Source organism: Lampris incognitus, chromosome 2 (genome assembly GCF_029633865.1).
Source record: "Lampris incognitus isolate fLamInc1 chromosome 2, fLamInc1.hap2, whole genome shotgun sequence".
Lineage (NCBI taxonomy): Eukaryota > Metazoa > Chordata > Actinopteri > Lampriformes > Lampridae > Lampris > Lampris incognitus.
In genome coordinates, this window is record NC_079212.1 from 126,770,326 (window position 1) to 126,793,781 (window position 23,456).

General features: G+C 42.3%; 1 protein-coding gene across 2 annotated transcripts in view; it reads right to left on the bottom strand.

Moving 5' to 3' along the window:
• The window catches only part of arhgap46a (Rho GTPase activating protein 46a), a 57,760-nt gene extending 36,469 nt beyond the window's left edge, over positions 1–21,291 (bottom strand). For both annotated transcript variants that reach the window (XM_056274370.1, XM_056274369.1), the window contains exon 1: positions 21,192–21,291. In XM_056274370.1, coding sequence (XP_056130345.1) covers positions 21,192–21,205 — 14 coding nt within the window. In that variant the 5' untranslated portion in view covers positions 21,206–21,291. The remainder of the gene's footprint in view (positions 1–21,191) is intronic.
• Positions 21,292–23,456: the final 2,165 nt, after the last annotated feature.

A 23,456-nucleotide genomic window follows, 5' to 3' on the forward strand; every position in this document is an offset into this window, starting at 1 on the left:
TTCTTGATCATACAGTCATAACTGCACACACACACACACACACACACACACACACACACACACACACACACACACACACACACACACACACACTATCCTAACAATAAAAAGCCTATCAAATAGGCATGTGCTTCATTAACTGGAGCACATCCAGGTCATGCTCTCCTTAAGAAGGCTTTAGTATGTCTCCTTTGATCTAGTTCCCTAATGCAGAGAAGCCTCAACTGTGCCAGTGAAGCCATGTGGGAGCTATGAGAACAGCCAACCAGAGGCCTTTAACTGGAGTAAGCACTGCAGTGCAAGACCAGAGTCAGGAGTGAGAGAGAGGTATCAGTTGACATACAAACTACCTACCAGCTACCAGTTGAGGAAACAGTGCCAGCTTGAACTCAAAACTATACAATAAATTAAAAAACTCCCCTCTCTTTGCCTTTAATGACCACTTGAGTGTCTGGCAAGGCTATGGTATTCTTCTTTTAGCTGTCACCAACCTAATACTAGGCCTGTTTCTTTGAAAGAACTAGACTAATGGAAAGGGATTAGTCCCCTTGGAATCTGCCACAGCCTTCGTTGTCTTGATGCATGCTCAATAATCCAGGTAAGGAAATCCCAGAAAGTTCAATCAGTCCAACTGGACACAAGGTTTAGTTACTATTCACCAATCCTCTGTGAATAGTACATGTGGTCATTTTAACTCTAACGAATGGTCACGGCAATAGTATGTGTGGCCATTTTAACTCTAATCAATGGTCACAGCAATTTGCCTATGAAACCAATCGCTGGTTTCGGTTGTGATGCAAATGTGTTGGTTTCCGTCGTTATGCAACTGTGCCGTTGATAAGGTTGGGGATACTTGCAGTCAACTGAGACTGAAGAAGCTACTTAGATGAGTGATGAAACATTTTTCCCACTAAACCAGGAGCCGCCAACCCATCGATCGCGGTCGACAAGTAAATCTTGGAAGCATTCCAAGTCGATCACGAAAAGTTGTCAAAATTAGAGAAAAAAATCCCCAGAAATGTCAATTTTTTAAAATTTATTTATTATTACTTATTCTAATTTCAAATGCGCCCTGTGTGAGCCCTGTGTGGTCGAGGGGGCAGGGAAGGGGTATATCTGGCCAATCAAATACAGTTTCTAGGTTACAGGCTGACAACTTATGTCCCTGATTCCTACCTTAACTAGCTCAGGCACTTCTTGTTACGCTCATGAGCTATCAAGCTAATTATACACGATGGCAGAGGCACAATGGAAAAAGCAAAAAACTCATAATTTTCACGTAGAATGGGAACACGATTTTCTGTTCACCATAGTAAAGGACAAAATGATTTGCCTGATTTGTCACCAGGTTGTAGTGTGCGCAAAAAAGGGTAACGTGGAGCGGCACCACGTCAACATCCACCCCAAGTTCAAAGACACCTAGCCACTAAACAGCACGCTTCATTCAAAGAAAGTGCATGAGCTCAAGTCTTTATTGAAAGCACAACAGCTGCTTTTTACCAAACCAGCAGCTAAAAGTAAGGCTGTAACAGAGGCATCCTTCTGTGTCAACTATCTTTTGGCTAAACATAAGAAACCGTCCACTGATGGAGAGCTATACAAGGAGGCAATGGCCGTTGCTGCCGAGACATTATTCAAAGAATTCAAAACCAAAGAGGATATTAAAAATGCTATTGGAAGTGTGCCACTTGGCCCAGCCACTGTGACAAGAAGAGTGGAGTCGTTATCGGAAGACGTGAATCAACAAGTGCTCACGGATTAATCACTTTGTCAGTACTTTTTGCTGCAATTTGACGAATCCCAGGATATGACAGACACTGCACAGCTGATGGTGTTTGTTTGCATGGCTTTTAAGGATTCAACTACTAAGGAGGCTTTTCTCACCCTTTTACAATTAAAAGGGAGAACAAGAGGTGAGGACATTCACAACAAGTTTAAACGTTATGGTCATGATAATAGCATAGGCGTTGCCAGGTCATTTTGCCAGGGCTTAAGCCCCGAACATTTTGAGTGTAGCCCTGAATATAATTTCAGATTTAAGCCTATGTGAAGCCTGACAAAAAACATAATGTGTGTGAATGTCTGATAGTCTTCGTAACATAACAGCCTGTCAAAATAAATGCAGGTCTCTAAACTAACTCCGTGTGTGTGTGTGTGCAAGTGAAAGAAATTTTAATATTCCAAATAAACTAATGTTAACATAAACACATAAAAAAAAATTTCTCTTGTCTGGTACTGTAGCATGTCAATAAATGTTTAATGATAGCAGTTGTAAAGTGTGTGTCCGGTGTGACAGAGGAAGATGCAGAGGACAAGAAGAAATGGAAATGGAGCAGCCGAAAGTAGTAGTAGTAGTAGTAGAGTTGTGAAGTATTCGGCTTCTACTCAATTACTAACAACTAGTAATATGCTTAACATCACAATTCATAATTAATATGGAGAGTAAAAAACAGTTTTTGAGGTACACATTTCAATTTTTCAACGATTAAGGCGTACTTTGAATGTAAAGAGGTTCCAGAGTGTGTAAAAAAAAAGCATCAAAATAGAGCTTGTTTACAAAAAAAAAATGTCCACGGGAGGATCCCCCCGGACCCCCCTACAGAGGTCTGGGCTAAGCCCTGAACGTCTTCAAATCCTGGAAACGCCCCTGGGAAACAGCATTCCCATTCATAAGCTGGTAGCGATCACTTCAGATGGGGCCCCAGCAAAGCGTGGGGTGCATTCAGACTTCGTTGCACTGTGCCATCGTGACCCCGGACTCCCCAAGTTTGTGAACTATCACTGTGTCATCCATCAGCAAGCACTGGCAAGTAAAGTAGTGGACTTGTCTCATGTCATGACAGTTGTCGTTACGATTGTTAATTCAATTCGTGCAAAAAGACTTCAGCACCGATATTGAAATCTTTATTAGATGAGCTTGATGCCGCATATGGTGACTTGATTCGTGGGGAAGTACTGCAGCGATTTGTTGACTTGCTGCCCGAGATCAAATCATTTCTGGAGTTACGAAATGAGGAGCATGAGGAACTGTCTGATGATGCATGGTTGCTAGACTTAGGTTTCTTCACCGACATAACAGCAAAACTGAACGAGCTCAACTATGAGCTTCAGGGAAAAGACAAAAGATGTGGCACACATGATCAGTGCTGTCAATGCCTTTAAGGCCAAGGTGGGTGTGTGGGCCTCTCAGCTGAGGAATGGAAGGCTGGTGTACTTCCCAAACCTAGAGAAAATGTCACAAAACATCGGAAACAAAGATGCTCTTCTCCCGCAAGAATTCTGCACCCACCTGGAGAAACTAGCATCTAAATTCAACGGGCATTTTGAGGAGTTAAATGACATAGCGGAGGTTGTTGCATTTATCTCAAACCCTTTCTTCCTCATTGAGATTGAGGAGGTGTCCGCGAAATTCCAGCAAGTATTTGCTTTACCAATCGGAGTTGACATAGAGATTAATTGATTTGCAAAATTACATCGAGTTGAAAGCAAGATCAAGAGACAGTGACTTTTGGGGTCTTGTAAACACTGAAAAGTTTCCCCTCCTTTCATCTTGAGCACTTAAGGTGAAGGCCTACTTTGGATCAATATATCAATGTGAGATGGCCTTTTCACAGATGAGTGAAAAAAATCAAGTCAAAGAACAGGTCTTGTCTAACTAATAGACATCTCACAGATTGTCAGACTTGCTGTATCAAACTATGAGCCAGACTACAGAGCACTTGCTGATAGTGTGCAATCACAGCCATCACATTGAATGTGAGTGTGCGGGGGTCTCATCCACAGCCATCAGAGTGAACAAGTACTGCCAGTCTGAAATATGATCTGTTGTAGGCTATTGTTTACAAAAGGATATGATCTGTTGTATGTTGTTTAAAAGGGAAAGTGAAACAGTACTGCACATGATTCGCTTTGGCCTGTAATTGACTGATTATTGAGGTTATTATGAATGGTGAATGAGTGACAGGCCTGTGGAAATATTGAAAATGTTTAATATGACTGTTGTCATAAAATTTTGAATGATAGCTGCACTTCTGATTATACTATTTGTATGATTAAAAGAATACTTTGCCTGTTATCATGATTAAATTATAATTGGCTTGTGATCCCTGGCAGCCTGTCCAGAGTGTCTCCCCGCCTGCCACACAATGACTGCTGGGATAGGCTCCAGCATCCCCATGACCCTGAGAGCAGGATACGAGGATTGGATAATGGATGGATGGCTTGTGATCTTGGTGGGAGACAAATATTTGATAGAGGTTTTGAAACAAAAATCATTGGCTTATGACTGACAGGTAACAAAAGAAAGTGTCAAAGTGGAACTACATTGTGGGCTTGCTTTTTTTTGTTGTTGTCATTTTTGTGCAAATGGTAGAGCTTGGTTTACATTTGGACTTGGGATGTGATCTTAGGCTTGAAAAGGTTGGTGACCACTACACTAAACCTTGTATCCAGATGAACCCATTCAATTTTCTGGGATTTCCGTACCTAGGTTACTGAGCATGCATCAAGACATTTTGACTCATTTCGGCCAGGATTGCTTTAAACTTGTACATGAGTATGAGCGAACGGCGCATAAGATAGCAGACTACAGGAACCACCTGAGATTCAGCCTCAGGTGCAGACAGAGCGGGACTACACCTAAGAGCCTGCAATGAAATCTTCTGTCAAGGGCCACTGAGCTAGAAATATTCTCCAAAAGGTACAAAGCCAGCTGTTGAATGAATGGGTAAGACAAACTAATTTTACTATTGATGCTTTGAAAGCTAAAGAGGAGCAGATCCAACAGAGACTTGCGTCTAGATGAGACCACTTTCCAACATGTGATTGAGTTCAAGGAGAAGGCTCATCTAACACAACATGGAAAGTCGAAAACCAGGCAGCAAAAGAAGTTCGACTTACTTGCTGCATGCCAGAGACATTGGCAGACAACAGACGGTGCCCTCAATGGTAGGGAAAAAGACGGATGCCAGATACACGCCGGCGATGTGGGGGAGTGTTCGAAGATTCTGTCCAATAGACAAGTCACCCATGCGGAGAAAGACATCCTTGCAAAGGACTGAATTTTGCTTTCATACCAAGGCAAGTCTTGCTAGTGGCACTGATCACAGCCATGGAATCAGCGATCCGTAACAACAACATCACAGACACGGAAGCGGAGCAACTGCAGACGAAAATTTCAGCTTGCCTCAGCAATGCGAAGCCACCGACATCCTACATCAGCAGAGATGAGAGGAATGCACTCACAACTCTCAGTAAGGACAATAACATCATCCTTCCGGCAGACAAAGGCAGATGCACTGATTTATTAAACCAGACTATCACAAGAAAGTCATGACCTTAATTAGCAACATCAATACTTATGAGCCCCTGAAATGAGATCCAGGTAGTTGTTATGAGAAAAAGGTGATAGATTGTCTGAAATGGTTTGAACAGGACAATGCAATTGAATGAATTTTGTACCATGGATTATACCCAAGGGAAGCTTCACCTAGTCTGTATAGTTTACGTAAGATACATAAACAGGATGTGCCATTATGGCCTATTGTTAGAGATGTTATAGGTCACTGAGTTAATCATACTAAGTTTCTGACATCTATTCTTAACCTGTTGGTAGGCAGTACTGAGTACCGAACATCACATTCAGAACACTATGGATTTTGTGGATAAGATGGACATCATTATGGAGGCGGATGAAACAATAGTCTCTTATGATGTTACGTTCCTGTTCACGTGGGTTCCTGTTGCTGAAGCAGTGGAGGTACCACCCTTAGCAATAGGACCACCCTTAACACGGACCAAGTGTGTCTGCTCCTGAAGCTGGCTCTTCAGTTCATGTGCTTCACCTACAGGAGGCAGTACTATAAGCAGAAACATGGGTGTGCTATGGGTTCTCCAGTGTCATCTATAGTTGCCAACTTGTATATGGAGGAAGTGGAAAAGAGGGCTCTGATGTCCTATCCAGGGACACCACCTAGCCATTGGTCCACATATGTGGACGTCACCTGGGTTAAAATCTAATCTCAGGATGTACCACATTTCACTGACCACATTAACTCTGTGGAAAACCACGTCAAATTCACCAGGGGGTTGGGAAAAATTACAGGTTAGCCTTCTTAGACTGAAATTGCAATTAGTGATGGGGGACATTTGAAAGTTGTTTACAGTAAACTAACATTTACTGATCGGTATTTAAGGTTTGACTCTCATCATCCACTGCAGCACAAACTAGGAGTCATCAGGACACTGCACCACTGAGCTGACAGCATCTCCACCTACTCAGCGTCCAGGGAAAGGGAGAAATCCCACATTAAGCAGGCCCTGTGTAAGTGTGATTATCCTAAATGGGTGTTTGTAAAAGCCAGGAAGACACCTAAACAGTGCACCAGCCGATCGAAGAGAGGAGAAGGACAAGCGTAAACTAATGGTGATTCTGTATGTGGTAGGAGTGTCAGAACAGTTGAGACACATTTTTTTCCAAACACTGTGTCTCAGTTGCTTTCAAACCCCAAAACACGCTCAACCAGAAATTGGTCCATCTCAAGGATTGGGTCCACCAACACAAAAAGAGTAATATAGTGTATGCTGCTAAGTGCTGAAAGGATTGCCATGAATTGTACATCGGGGAAACCAAACAGACTCTGGAGAAGAGGATGGCACAACAGATCAGGCCAGGACTCCGCAGTCTACACCCATCTATTGGCCAGTGGCCACTCTTTCAAGGATGGGGATGTGCACATCCTTGATAGGGGGGAACGCTGGTTTGAATAGGGAGTCAGAGACCATCTATGTGAAGAGGGAATGACCATAGTAGGGCTGTCCTGAATGCTGTTTTTTGGGCTCTGGAGCTTTGGTCGTAATCAACAGCAAATATTCAGAGCTTTGGCGGTGGCAGCGGAGGGTGGGGGGGATGACTTGGGAAGGACTCAGCCAGACATTCCTCCGTTCTCAGCTGAGATGGATGCCATAGCGGTGCAACACGTGTTTTTCGATTTAATTAAAGGCATTAATTGTTAAAGATTATGTTGCTCTACAGTATTGTTGTTTGTGTTGTTATTTGTTAATAAAAAAAACATTTTCCAAAAAGTTTGGTGTATTTGATGCATGTTTGTAATCTCAAGGGATTTGGTTGAACGAGGTCCTATCTATACACTTCTTGTGGCACAATAAAAGCTTGTGACATTTTTTTTCTTGTCATAGATGAATTATAGACCTACATAAATGCTCATAATAATAGGCTCCAAATCAGAGACAACAACAGACAAAGCGCTGTGAAACAGAAGTACAGAAACAGCATACTAGCTCCAACAAATTTAAGATTTGAGATTTATATTCATAAGATTTATATTTATTTATAATTTCTTTATTGTCATTTCTCAGTACTCGTGAATTTTGTCCTCTGCATTTAACCCTTCCTATACACTAGGAACAGTGGGCAGCCGCATTGCAGCATGTGGGGACCAACTCCAGTTCCAGATTTCAGTCTGCTATTAGCCTAAGTCAACAACGTTTTACAACCTGAACCTAACAAGAGTCAAACAAAGATACAAAACACCCATATTTCTGTTATAATAATACTCTTAATGAGATAGCTGTAACAGTAGGCTTAAGAGTGTAATACTCTGAAATTTTTCTGACAAAGAAATCACAAATTACTCAGAAATACAATTATTATCTTTACCAATTACTGACAGTAAAGAACAAAAAATAAATGAACGAACTGTAATAAATAGAACAAGGTAGCACATCTATTATAACAGAAGCACAGATGAGCTCTTCCGGCATTTTGTCTTCCCTTTAATGATCAACGTGAACTGAAGTGCTACGTCACTGCTGTGAGTGAGAGGGATGTCATGCGCCAAAGCTGAGATGGTATATAATGGTATGTATTTCCACATTTTAACAGTGCAATTAAAAAGTATAGGGGGCGTCTGGGTAGCGTAGCAGTCTATTATGTTGCCTACCAACATGGGCATCGTCCGTTTGAATCCCCATGTTACCTCAAGCTTGGTTGGGCATCCCTACATACACAATTGGCTGTGTCTGAGGGTGGGAAGCTGGATGTGGGTATGTGTCCTGGTCACTGCAGTAGCACCTCCTCTGGTCAGTCGGGGCGCCTGTTCAGGGGGGAGGGGGAACTGGGAGGAATAGCGTGATCCTCCCACGCGTTACATCCCCCTGGCGAAACTCCACGCTGTCAGGTGAAAAGAAGCAGCTGACGACTCCACATGTATCAGAGGAAGCATGTGGTAGTCTGCAGCCCTCCCTGGCTCAGCAGAGGGTGGAGCAGTGACTGGGATGGCTCGGGAAACAGGGCAATTAGCCAAGTACAATTGGGGAGAAAAAGGAGGGGGTATAAATATAGTATAAGAATGTGCCGACAAAATTTATTTTTGCAGTTCACCTTTATTGATAGCCTACTTTAGCCAAAAAAAACCAAAACGCCCCAAATATCTGAATCCCAAAACTGAAAACTGAATACCTACTCAACAAATGAATATTCGGATGGCTGAATATTCGGGTCCAGCCCTAGTGGATAGTACACATGGCCATTTAACTCTAATTAATGGTCACAGCAATTTGTATATGAAACCGATCACTGGTTTTGGTTGTGACACAACTGTGTAGGTTTCCGTTGTTATGCAACTGTGCTGTGTATATAAGGTTGGGGATAACCTGCAGTCAGTTTAGACTGACGAAGTCACTTATGATGACACTTTTCTCCCACTAAACTTTGCGTCCAGATGAACTGATTCAATTTTCTGGTATGGGTTTGGTTCTTTCCTATAGCTTGCTCAGTGCATAGCACTTTTTATCCTCTCACAACCAGTGTGGTACTCAAACCGGCTGTTCAGATTACCTGTGGCAATGAGAGAAGGCATGATGCCCAGCACGGACAAAAAGTGCCCACAATGTCCACTAAATACCCATATCAGTTTCTTATGTGCCTGCCAAGTCAACCCTCCATCTGCCCCCGGCCTCAGAAATAGACTGGTCTGCCAGTCTATTTCTGTTTATGTGTTGGCTACAAAACTTAAATGGAGGCAACCTCTGTTTTGTTTTTTGTACTGCAAAGGCCTGTTTAAATCCACTATGCCTAACCTCTCTCTCTCTCTTTCTCTCTCTCTCCCCCCCCCCCCTCTCTCCCTCTCTCAAACAGCCAGGTAAATAGAAAGGATGGAGGGGAAACAGGAGCCTTATTACACCCTGCTTACCAGTACGTCACAGCTCAACACTGGGAGGCCATCTGGCCCTGTCACTCTTATTAAGCACAGATGAAGTTCAACCAAAGCTCTCGCTGGGTCCACATGACTAAAGTATTTCAATTTTATGTATTTAAACGAGTTGAGAAATTTATGATGGCTTTACTGTATTTCAAAAGCAACACATGCTGAAATAATTATGATGCACAAAAACAAAAATGTAAACGCTGATGTGAAATGTTGGAAACCACGCAAACGTAATTTGACTATCTGTAACGGTCTGTATTTTTTCTGGGGGAGGGGGATCACTGTAGGAGAAGGATGTTTCTAAGCCTGAGGGCTAACAAAATATGGGCCATACAATGAGGTGCCATGGTAGACGTGGCATTGGCTGACAACATGACTTCTGCACTAATTAGATCCACAGCTTAATGGGCATGTAGCACTTCTATGGAGCATTCATAGCGGAAGCCTAAGCAGTCAATACCACCCAAAACAAGCAAAGCCTTCATCCCCTTACTGCTCACAACCTTCTTAGAAGCTTTTTCCCCGCCACCAACAGAAACTGATCTCTCGTCACGCTGGATTCCAAGCAGTCTGTGCATTTTCCACTTCATTATTGTAAAGCAGCATTGTACAGCTGTTCACATAAAATCTAACAGTTTGCACATCAGCACTCCACAGATAGTCAATGATAAGTGAAGAATATACCTGTAGCGGGAAACTCGAAAAGTGGAGGGGGGGGTGGGACACAATGTGAAACAAATGCAGAATGCACAGGGCCACACTGCCTCAATGTCCCCCTCACAGGAAACCAGGGGTGAGGGTCGGCAGCAAAGGCCAAGCTGACCGGGAGAAAGCAGTGTGGGACTTAGCAGTTGAATAAGGACTTTCCCCTCAAGGTAAATAAACAGCAGTTAGTGCTGAGAGAAGGCCCGCCGGGTTTTGTTGACACAACCAAATAAGCAGGAAGACAGACCGGTGAGCAGGTTCTGAAATTCTTGGAACATCACTTCAGACAGAATTTATACAACATGAGAAACACTGTCTAAGACTGTCTGCTGAGGTAGTGTGCTGATACTGTGCTGCTGAGGTAGAACATGCTTAATCTAATTTAAATGGGGAGAGCCTCTTTAAAATGATAAACCCAGATTATTAGAGATGCTCTGAAATCTTCAAATTTCCACATCGGCTAATGTCAGTACTTTCTTGTCTATATATACATACAATACAGGGAAAAAAAGCAAAAAAAATTTGGTTGATATTTATTAATTTAAATACTTTTAAAATTTGATTGTGTTTTTTTTTTTTACTTTCTTTCTCTCATTGCACTTCCTGCTTAGCCTAAGTCAAACAATGAACTGTGCATCTCTCTGGCACTGTGCAGAAATGAGCCTGTTGGGCTATCGCTAGCAAAAAACCTGGCAGTGTGGAAATATTTTGAGGTTTATGAACTCGGTAGATGAAAAAAAAAAAACAAACAAACAAAAAAACAGGAGGGATTCCAACACCAAATCACATCTCTGGTATAAATTTAATCTACTACCTCAAAACGTCATCCCAATCATCATGTTAAATACAACAAAGTAAAGTCACCTCAAACTTGCTCCCTCAATACTCTGACTCCACTGGTGGCAGCAGGAATAACATCTATTGGAAAGGATTGCATGTTTAATAGATTTTCTAAAGGTTTTTTTGCATCCTCCCCCCTTTTTCCTAGGATGGCGAAGGCATAACCCACCCTACTCTGCCTCTGACTGGCTTACCCTTATATTCTTACCCTAACCCTAACCAATCTCACTCCTCATTCGACCAACCAATGACCAACCAACCCAACCAATGAAGGCAATGAGTCCTTGCCAATCAGTGGCAGAGTAGGGTGGGTCCTAGGGAAAGAAAAAAAAATCGCTTGTGGATGATCGTACCCACCCAACCCAAGTTACATAGAGCAATAGCAGGCGTTTGGGACACGGAGTGGGAATGAAAGAGGCATCATTCTCCATATTACAAGTCAGTCTACCACCAAAATGATTTTGAAGCTGTTATTTTAAAATAAAGAAATTGCATTATGTTGCTTTAAGCGATTTCTTATGGCTAGACGACAGGCAGGGCTACAGAATTTCCAAAACGGAGACTCACAGCTAAGCCAACACACCTCCCTCCATGTTTCTCCCAAGAAGTTCAGCCAATCTACAGTGACTGAACTGTAACAAATGCAAGTCCGATGTTCACTTGTGTTAGCTGTGGTTTGGTCATCCAGCTTCTGAAATGCTTACTTGGGTGTCTTTGTCTTGGTACATGTTGGTCTGGTGAAAGAAAGAGGAACTCAGCCAGAGAGGGAGGTGCAATTTGCCGAACTGGCAAAACCCAACAACGACTTGAGTAGACTGGGGTGTTGATTCGTGGTGGAATCAGCAGTTAATACCAACCCTTTCATATTACAGGTAGTTATATGATTCACTGTTTATGTCAAAAATATTACTAAATCCAGTTTTAAAGAGTCTCTTGATTAAAAAGATTCTACTTCAAAATGAACTGAGTGCCACTTAGATAGTTAATGGTGGCAGAATTGAGAAATTACTATGTAATACCATAGACAAACAGAACTAAATCTGTTGTTTTGTTGCCATATGGAGAGAGAGAGAGAGAGAGAGAGAGAGAGAGAGAGAGAGAGAGAGAGAGAGAGAGAGAGAGAGAGAGAGAGAGAGAGAGAGAGAGAGAGAGAGAGAAATAAATGAACAAAGCACCAGTCTCCAAACAACTGCAACAGCCAGCCTTGCACAGCAAATGTTCATAAATGGTTTGGAATGCAGTCTGCATCGCTTCAGTGAATTTTAACTCCAGTTATAGCATTTTATAATGAACTTAAGTTGACTTACATGCACATGGCCTTATGGACAATCAACACAGCACCTGATTTACCTCTGAGAATCTCACTCTTATTGAAGATGACTTGCTTGTGGGGGTAGACCAATAAGAGAAGCCCTTAAAAGAAGGGTTTTTGCAGCACCATACTAGTACCTCGCTGCCTTCAATAAACACAGGGGAGAACACTATGCCAAGTTGGAAGATAACAGCTATGTGAGGGGTAAACCAACATCTTTCCACTTGTTAAGGAGCAAGACAACAATGGAAAATTAGGGAGCATTTCCCTCATAACTACCGTCAATATTTGGTAGTCTGTTGGATAGAACTGACTCCACCATACACACCTAAGAGTTCTTGATGTTTTTTTGCGACATTAACTATTTGGTTATTATGCTTTGCTTTGTATACCTATAAAAAAACTGTGCACTCCACTAATTATATAAAGAAAAATGTTTGCTTGGAAACTATTGTTCCACCAGTATGCTGAATGTTGAATTACCATCCACAAAGATGAATATACAGACATCAAAACTTAGGGAAAAAAACAACATTTTTTTAACGGTTTTTGGATATAAGCGATTAAAATTACAAAACACAGCAGCTTTATGCTGTGGCAGTGTGCCCCTAAAAGAATTGATATTATTCTCTTCATATGATAACACATTTTCCACCCTACCATGGCACAAGGGGTCTCCCATTTGGGACAAGGAAACGTCTCAGTAGACAATCGTCATTCTAGAGTGACTAAAATAAGACCTGTCAAATGATAAAAGAAATAAAATTAAAAAAAAACCCTTCTGTGAGCAGAGGACATGTGGTGTAGCTTCAAAACTAAAAACCGACACATACACACACCCACGCACGTGCGCACACACGCACAGACACACACACACACACACACACATTTAAACCAACTTGTTTTTTGCAGTACCAAGAGGAGTACCAGAGGAGTCCTTGGGGAAAAAGATATACTTCATAGGCCTATATCATCCACAGTTTATAGTCAACTCCAAAAATAACTGTAAATCTCAGAGCGGTTCCGCAGAGCAAGGGAAACAACTGAATACAGCTCATGGAATCTGCTCTATTGTTTTAAGCCAACCATAAATTGTAAATGCCCCTTTTTCCCTGTAACAGAAAACTGTAGAAGACATTGTCTAGAAATAGGGCAACTTAGAGTCCTTTGCAATTGTTCAGCTTTGGATTTCAAATTCAACCAAACTTAGTTATCAGTATGGCCATCGTTTCCAACAGATGAACTATACACAGAGAAAAAGGTTTTGCTCTGAGTTGCTTTGCTTTCTGACCAGACAAGACCATTTTTTTCTGTCACACTATCTAGTCATGTTTTAAGTGCTGCTTAATGCTTCAGTGCCGTTGTGGCACTTCGGATGTACAGATAGGGTGGCTTAGTAACGTGAGCCAAACATGGGCATTATTGGATTCATTTGCCCCTAAATTTGTTAAGACGAGACAATAGACACCAGTGAGCAAGTTAAGGTCCCATTTACCATTTAGTACTCTCGTAAAGTAACCTCTAACCTCTCCTTACAACAGACTATTCTGGGCTGGCCTCTGTGGCCCTGGACTGTCCCTGGTGGACCTAGACGGGCTGCCGTTTCACACAGAGCCTGCCATTCATCTTGGAAACTTTAGCACTCTGTTCCCCAACCACTGCAACAAGTGCCAAGATCCGCTCTGGCCAGCGTATTTACAGACCTGTCGTTCCCTATTCAGAGACATAAAACATCCTTTCTCCTTAGATACTGGCTTTAAAAATAAAAGCCGTGACTAAGTTAAGAGACAGGCATTTATACTCACCTTGCAGTACAGGTTAAACTCTATGAAGACCTCTGAGCACCCCAGGAAATGAGTTTGTTTCAGAAGCAAATTGTTTTCACTAAGCAAGTATGGGCCTGAACCTTAATATAATACAAGTGGAAATCTGCCAAAGACAGACTGCTGTTTGATCACATTTAAAACATGTATAAAGTCTATTCAGCAAAGCTTCCAGGCAAACTGCTTATCTAAATATTGTAACACAAGAGCAGGGACATAGAAGACTCCTGAGAGCACCTGGCAGTAGCTTCAGTACTTGTGACCAGCGACCCAAGGTAACCATAAACCTGGAACAATATGCATATTGGCCACAGTCCCCTATACTGGAGAGGGAAAGGGCAAACAGCCTTAAATATATAACTATTATTGGTTCTGCAGCACTCAACAGAAATGACTGCACAGATAGTCTGCAAGATCCAAGAAAACAGTATCTGGTTTCACTTTCCACATTGAAATTTACATACAAATATTAAAAAAAAAACGTATTTCACTAATTTCACTGCTTTCATTGTGTTGTTCCTTTTTGCTTATACACATATAGTTAGGACGTTTAGGTGTTTGGATTATAAAACAGAGAAAGGCACAACTGCCATTAAACAAAAACAGTAGATTGCAGAAAAACAGATCTGATTGCGTCACCATATTTATAGAAATATAAATGTTTGATCCATAGAAGCCTACATGAAGTTTCCATTAGCAACTAGGTCTATCTGGGTAATCATGGTGCAGGACACACAAGCAGGGTATTGCAATCCACCCAAACTGTCAAGAACAATCAGAGGGAGAGGGGGAGAGTGCGCGTGTTTCAAAAGACAGAAAAAAGTCCTGCACCTGTCATATACACATTCTTTCCTCCTTTTGTAGAACAACTCCCTTTTCAATCGTTTCACCAGTGCCAAGGGTGACAATAACCTAAACCATAACAGGTTCCTGTCTGTGTGCGTTATGTCTTGTGCAAACAAAACGATCATATGGAATGCTGAGTTTGTTGTGGAATAATGGCCTTATAGCCTTTGTCCCCACAGCATCCCCTGTAAGAGTATTGCAGGGCTAAGGCTGCATTCAGACAGAATTGGAGAATGCACCAAAATCTCAAGTCCTCCCATTCATTTTGAATGAGGGTACTGCATTTACGCTGCAGCAGTACGTGCCACAGGAGGTTCAGAAAAAATGAATAAATAAATGAATAAATAAATAAAATGCAGCACTATCTCACAAGAAAACTGAACCAGATTCAACTTTTGCCGGAACACAACCCGACGTCATGCTGCAGTGGCCAATCATGTAAGCCGGCGATCAGACCGAAGATGCCCATGTGGGCCATGACCGCTGCGATGGCCCATTGCAGTGATCACTGATCGCAATGGGCTATGTAGTGACACGCCCACACCACCGTACACCTCTGCAGGGAGGCATCTCATTGCCTGATACTGTCTGAATGTGGCCTAAGAGCACTTTTAATTTTTTACCTTGGTCACTGACTTTAACAACAACTACTTAATAGTGTTCTAATGTTAGTGTTCTAGTGTCTAGCAGAACTATTGCGTTCCATACTGTCTGTCAGACTAGCTTAGAATTCTAGGCCTCTTTAGAATTTCTGTGGGTTTATTGGTGTCATTAACTGTAATGTTTAACACCATGTTTAAAATCTGCCTGTTAGCAATTGCTGCTTTGTGTGTGTGTGTGTGTGTGTGTGTGTGTGTGTGTGTGTGTGTGTGTGTGTGCGTGCATGCAGAGGGGGGGTTGAGGGCATGTTTGTTGGTATTTGGCTGTTCATGCAGCATGCTGCCTGGGAGGGGTGTGACGGGAGTGTCCTCCCAACCCTGAACATAAAGACACACGATCAGGCATCCGAGTGGAGTGGCAGCCTATTCTGTTGCCTACCAACATGGAGATCGCCAGTTCGAATCCCTGTGTTACCTCCAGCTTGGTCGGGCGTCCCTACAGACACAATTGGCCGTGTCTGCAGGTGGGAAGCCGGATGTGGGTATGTGTCCTGGTCACTGCACTAGCGCCTCCTCTGGTCGGTCGTGGATGCCTGTTCAGGGGGGAGGGGGAACTGGGGGGGATAGCGTGATCCTCCCACGCGCTACCTCCCCCTGGCAAAACTCCTCACTGTCAGGAAAAAGAAGCGGCTGGCAACTCCACATGTATCGGAGGAGGCATGTGGTAGTCTGCAGCCCTCCCCGAATCGGCAAAGGGGGTGGAGCAGTGTCTGGGACGGCTTGGAAGAGTTGGATAATTGGCCAAGTACAATTGGGGGGCAAAAGGGGAAAAATAAATAAATAAATAAATAAACAAAAACAAAGACACAGGATCTGTGGATGGTTGAATGTCAGTATAACAATCCAGAGACCCTGAATGATCTTCTAAGTGGGCATTACCTGTGGTGCTTTTAGACATTGCCATTGCTGCCCACAACTTAAAAAAGAATTTGCTCTCTCTCTCCTCTCTGTCTCTCCTCCCCATCTCTCCTCCCCCACCCTCGAGGGTTCTCAGCAGCAGTTGTTGTTGTCCATTCCTCATACGTCTTTCTGCTGACATTGGGAAATGGGTGCATAGGTCGTTTTTCCACATGGTACATGTCTAGCATGAGAGAGTCAACTTTTGTGCAAGCTCACCAAGGCAAAGGAGGAAGGTAGGTGAGCATGGAGGAAGGCTGCCAAGAAGAGGAAGCGAGGTAAGATTCTCAAAGTGAAAGCAGCAACGAGACCATTTGCTGGGCACAGAAAGATGAGTGCCAGGGCAGCAGAATAAAGATGAACAACGGGGGGACCCTTGAAGTTATCCTGTTCCCTGGTTCAACTCCAGTGAGTATGAGCCAAAGCACAGAAATAAAAAGCTGCTGATGCTCCTTGTAACAATTCTGCTTTTTTTAATGAACTAAAAACATTCCCAGTATCATTACATTATTTTATAATTTCTTTGGTGCAGCAGAAACTGTCTTAGAAATAAATGTCAGCAGCCTCAAAGCAGGATCTGGTGTCTTCTCCATATGGTATGCCATACTAGTTGGAGATATAGGTTTATTTCAATGCAGTTGCCCAGCACAAAGTGGAAAACTGTATTTATACAGTGTGTTATTCACAATTATCAAATGGCAAGTATAAACGAACAAGCCAGGCCCCATCTCCTGACACATTAACACTTTTAATACTCCACAACAATGTATTGTATTACGTAGGCCTGTGGGGTCTCTGGAAAGAAAAGAAGAGGTTACCTAGCCGACAAGAATATCCAATGATGACTCACAATCATATGCGTGACAAAGCCGATGCAGTGCACCCTATTCTAGTGCCTGTGATGGCACAGAACAATGGCCACCATTGTCAAATCAACAGGCAGACTTCATTCAATAACTCCCTTCGTTGCCTTCCCACAGGGGTGGCCAGCCAATCAGAGCAGTAACGGGGAGGAGCTCGGCACATGTACAGGAGGTTTGGGGTGACCTCCTTCAACAGCTGCCCTAATCCAGAACTAGACAGTTTCCCCTTCCATTGGCACTGGATTAGACTGGATCTCACAAGGTCGTACCACCACCTTCAGCATGGCCAGTCTTTCCCATGCTGTTTTCCAACTACCAATTTTACATGGATTGAGTGAATATAATCCCTTTCACTGCCAAAATGTCACTCCCACCCTCTCAAGCCAAACTGAAACAAATCAATTCTTCATGAGGTGTGAGATAATTGTGCCTACCTCGCCACCAGTTCCAGGAGAACATTTTTGTGTTGGCTGTCTTGAATGCTACTTCAGATACTCTGCCTATAAACTAGCAACAGAAAAGCCCTTCTCTGTGGTCTCTATATAAAGGGAATTGTCTTGTCCAGCCATCCTGCTTTTCCTCCCACTGATGCAGCCGTATTCAGCAGCAATGCTGGGAACGTATGGCCCCCTCACAGCTCAAGAGAACAGTTAGTGTCTGTCTAAGACCCAAGGCAGTATCAATCCCTTTTCACAGGGGGCAGACAGAATCATCAGCAGCTTCCTCTCTCCTTTAAATCCTCCCTTTCTCCCTTAGTCCGAGGGCATATGGGGACTTTTCAGGTCAGACAAGTCTGTAGACGAGAGTGAGCATATGCAAGAGAAAGAGCCCAGGACAGAGATCAGGGTGTTTACCACAAACAGGACAGCCTCTCTGTCCAGGGCACCAGCTGTCAGGGTCAGGAACAATAGAGACACTTGTCCAAACAAAAGAAACAAATGATTAACAACATTAATAATACAAACCTTAGCTCATCACAATGATCAGGGCCCATCTGTAAAAAATGAAGATATTTTCCGATTCAAAAGCAGCTTATGTGGCTTTAGCCTCTGCCACCCACCTGTGACGCGCAAAAACACTTCTATGAGTGGGTGACCAGTTCAACTGCAGCTAGCTGCTTTCTATAACTTCATTTCAAGTTGGGCCATACTGTCCTCAATCTTCCCTGCTGACATGACAAATGAAGCCCAGGGTCTAAACCCAGGGCAGAATTACAGGGTGAGAGGAGGGTCATGGGGTGGCCAGAGAGCCACACAGGAAAGCAACGTCTGGACTATTCCCTGGAGGAAGCCAGGCTGCTGACAGCAGGTCCTCCTGGATTAGAAACACGGAGCTGCCTGGTGAAGATGTTACCATTGGGTCTGTTTGGGACTGAGGGGAGGGGGGGGGTCGGTGGATAATGACATTGAGGGACCACGGCCGAGATTCCAGTGTGCAGAGACAGATTCATATTGTCCTAATCACAACAGGCTCGTCAGCTGTAGCAGAGTCAAATGGGGTACTGTGATTCAAATAGCTTATACCCTCTCACAAGTTATTAGAACAGGTCCAAACACTTTTCAGCAGAATACTGTCATCTTTAACCTCACCACAAAATATGATCAAATAAATCCACTTTATCCTGTGTAATGATAGTGAGCACACCAAGGGAAAACTACCATAAGGTTACACTAAGTGAGGGTTAAGAAGATAGGCTAGCCCTTTACTTTACATTGACGAAGGATTCCAAATATCTCAGGTTGTGCCAGGATAAACAAATGCATTTAGTAGGACAAACGACTTGATCTCGCAATGAAGTCTTAGTGGTAAGATACAGAAAACCCGTAGGTTGAAAAGAGTTAGAAGAAAAAGTCCCACTCAAGGATGGGGTCAGGATAACAGAACAGAACAAAAATGGAAGGAAAACAAAAAAGTGCCTATGCTGTATGTCTAGAAAGCCCTCATATTAAAAACCACAACTGAAAAATACTATATAAATCTTTTATGAATGTTTAAACACATCAAAAACTAAAACGAGCAACTGAACCGGGAGTACAAGGTTTTAAAAATCAGGCTTCCTCTCAATGGGAAAATCAAACCAAACCGCCTTCAAAGCAATTGTAGGATGGGCATCCTGTCTACCAGTGTCATTGTCATAAGGCCCACGCTTAAACTAAGGTAACCCTGACAGGGGAATGCAATGTTCTGTCCCCTTTTGTCTATCTACTGTTGCGAGCCTGCAGAGTAAACACTGGGACAACATCCCATTGTAAGTCCTCCTATCTTAAATTGATGTCTCACAAAGGAGAAGTTATGGAAGGCAGTAAGGGTAATAAAATGGACTAAAATTAGGTATGCTAAACCAAGCAAGCATTTGTGGATATTCTGGTCCATCTTAAAGCAAGAGTGATTTCTGATGCTATGTTTATCATCATAGCAGCTAATCCTCATACTGTTTCATGGGCTTAGATTAGTTTGTATAGACAATAAGGTTAGAATATGTCTACCTATAGGCTAAGTCAAACCCCTTAACCTGTTTTATTTATTTACTTTTTAATTTAACCTTTATTTAACAAAGGTCCCATTGAGACAAGGAGTCTAATTTTCAAGAGAGCCCTGACCAAAAATCTAAAAAATATTTACTCATTTAAGTTACAAATTCCCGAAGCGTATATAAATGTACATTACATGGCATTACATGTAACATTAAATGTAATTATTATTATTATTATTACAAGTCATGTGGTATCATACACAACCCAACGCCAACAATCACTGCAAATACCGCCTACATGGTAGCACCAGCTATGTGTGTGTGTGTGTGTAGTATATTCCTGAAACGTGAACTTTGCTTCAAGTTTGTATTGACTTAAAGAGTAGGCCTTTGTAACTGTAAAATTTCATTGTGCTTTATTGCTGTATTTAAACCCGAACAGTAATACGAGCAGTAAGCATTATGGCCAAGGCAGTTAAAAGTTTAAAATAGAATGGAAACCAATACACCTAATGGACAGTAGCTTTAAATATGACGTGAGCTGATGTAAACCATGTTTCCGGTCTCTCATGATCTAAAAGAAAAATCAAAATGCATTGCACATCTGCAGCCCAAGCAAATGGTGGAAAATGTCAACATGTGCAGATCAATCAACAGCTAACGGCCCCATTTACCTTCCACTAATAAAAAAAAAAGGGGCGCAACAAATGGGCTCTTGAACGTTTGTCTTCCGTTTCAGTTACTGGTTTTCTAACCACTGCAAAGAGTTAGCAGGGCCAATTTGTGGACCAGTAAAATCAGAATTAAAAGAAGAAGCTAGTGATTATAGGAAAACCAAAAGCACGCCATATTTTTCCCTAAATAGTTAAAAGAAATACTGACTTTCATTGCCAGACGGGGAAAAAAAAAGACACTGACAATCGTATCACAACAATGTCCGTCAGTGTTTTGTTTTGTTTTGTTTTTTTGCGTACTACCAAACAGTCTTGACAGACAGACGAGCCGATTAGAATTAACTACTGTGAAAACAGGCAAATAACAGTAAACATGTAAACGGGACCAAGCCAAAATGCTATCCCAAGTACATTCCGGAAGTTTTTCGATCATTTTGTTGCCAAACATCATATGAACTTATTTCAAATAACAGCAAATAGACAGATGGCACTTTTAGAACTGGCACATATTCGCCGTCAGGTTAGATAGCAGAACCACGAGCAAGATGTCACTTTAAATCCAGCTTGAACTAGCTAGAAGCCCAAAAGTTATCCAGACCAAGTTTCCCAACATTCCCCAGAGTTTTTCCCCAGACACGTATCTAAATTACGATTAGTTATTACTGCTGAAATCCTCCAAAGTTGCATTTATTCAACCAACCAAAGCAAGCTAAGCTTCCAGTGGCGCGGTCCTGCTCAACAGCTACTCCAAAAAAAAGGGGGGGGGCAGCGAGGCGGCGGTTAATAGGGACGCAAAAGTAACGTAAACTTTCCGGAGTTAAAGTTGTATATCGACTTAAATTCAACTTGCCTATGGGGGGAAAAAACCTTACCTTGTCCCGGCCATTTCCTCTCACATTGTAAGCAACGGAAAACACTGCTTTCTTTTTTCGTACGTTTCGGACCGCTGATTGATTTTCTCTTCGTCAAGCGGCCCGGGCTAGTGAGCAAGAGACAGCGATCCGCAAGTGGATCCCACACGGAGTCTCCGCCTCCGTGTGTGTGTGTGTGTGTGTGTGTGTGTGTGTGTGTGTATGTGTGTGTGTGTGTGTGTGTGTGAAGGGGGGGGTTACCCGGGATAATATCTTTTTCCTTTTTTTCCATTTTAACTGAAGGACGTTTGAAAAGACAGAAGCAACAAGGGCGATATTGCTCAACAAACAGCCAAGCGACCGATAAAAGACAACGTTGAAACCGGGCAACTTCGGGCGGCAGTGGCCAAGGAGGTAGAGCGGCTCGGTCTGATGACGAGGGCTGTCGACGTTTGATTAACAGGCATTTCACAGCTTTACACATTACTTGTATGCAACTGTTAGAGCCCTTTCTTGTATACTACTAAAAAGCAAGGGGGGGGGGTCTTCATTTGGACAATTTGTTTATAAGGATATGCATTTCGGGTAGTAAAATAGTTAATTTGTAAGAAAGATTTTTTTCTTTTTCTCTGTTGTGATCAAAGGCTCTGAACAGCGCATCCTCCCAATACAACATAAAAACAAGGTTAATACAACTTAAGCAGAAATAATAACACTTAATTACAAGTAAATACAAATCTAGCAGTATACTGATAGTGCCGCTCTGCACCCTTAACCCTCACTCGCGGCTCCCTCGTTGTGGACGGGACAAGCTGCGTTCATGTTTCTGGCTTCATATTGACATTAATTGCGCTTTAAAACAACACATGCACACATCACTTCTTTGGATTATGAACGTGCCGTCTTTTTAAAGTGTTACTCCTCTTCTTCGAACAGCTCTGTTTCGATCGCGCCCAACACGTAACCCAGGTGATAGACCTGTGTGAAAGCAGACAGGGACACCTGCTGGAATACGGGTAAACTATCATGCAATTTCCAAACAGGTAACATTCTTTTATGGTCAAACAACACTTTATTCACAATTACTATAAGCAATGAAATTGGAGTATTTGCTAAAAAATAAAATAAAATCAAAGAAGCTAAGAAAAGCAAGTAGATAATATTCACATCAAGAAGTGTAACATTATGTGTTATTCCATTCTGGCGCACAGTATACATCCATTCACTTTTATTGGACCTTTCTTTTCACAGTGAACCTTTTCAAGTGCTTTTCCATTGTAGAGAAGCATCAATACCAAATCCAAAACACATTTGATCAAGTAATTCTTAAGGTAAGGACAAACGTACAAAACAAGGGGAAAGGATTTACTCAAGCTACTTCACTACCTAAAAGGTCATTTTTGTCAACTAATATAATACAACAGAGGGGTGCTTCTCCAGCATTATAAAAAATATTGTAAACATTTATATTAATTGCACAACATACATTCAAATACATACTGTACTGTACAGCAAGTTTTATTTCTGTATTGTTATCATATAGCACCATGTAAAGCAAGCTGAACAAACTATTTGAGGACTTCTACAGTGTGGTATTGACAATACAAATGAGTAAAATGGTACCCACTAATGAAGCATTCTGCCAGTGGGCAAATATTCAGAGGTTTGAATTTCACCATATCGGGATAATGCTTAATGTGAGCCTGTTCAAGGTGTGGCTGCCATGGCATAGGGTTCTTGGTAACAGAAGGTAGATCAAATCTGGCCATCTCACCCCTCTTTGCCTTGAGAAGGATTTGATGCTGTATGAATGACATTCATTAACACTGAAATGAGCTATAATACAAAAGATTGTGGCAAACGTCCATTACCATTCACCAACAGAGTCCAGACCACTTTCCATGTGCACGGACACATTGGTGTAAGGTTAGATGTCATCAGTAATACGCTCCTAAGCATTGATGATTTAGCTAATAAATGTGTGCCGGAAAGACACAGCGAGGCAGGCAATGATATATCCATAACATCAGTGTGTAGCAGCAGAATTGACATATAGTTCACCTCAAATTTTATGGTGCATCCGTTTCCACCCAGTTCCATGTAACGAGTGAGAAAGCTGATTAAAGCTGATATATAATCTACTGTCTGTCTTGTGGACACCAAACTACCCCACTTGTACACAAAAGTATCCTATGGGGTGTTAAGTGTCCTGAGAGTTGGGGCTGATGCGAGATTGTAAATGTGTGAGAAAGAGAAATGGAGACTTGAATAGTCAGTGGAGGTTCC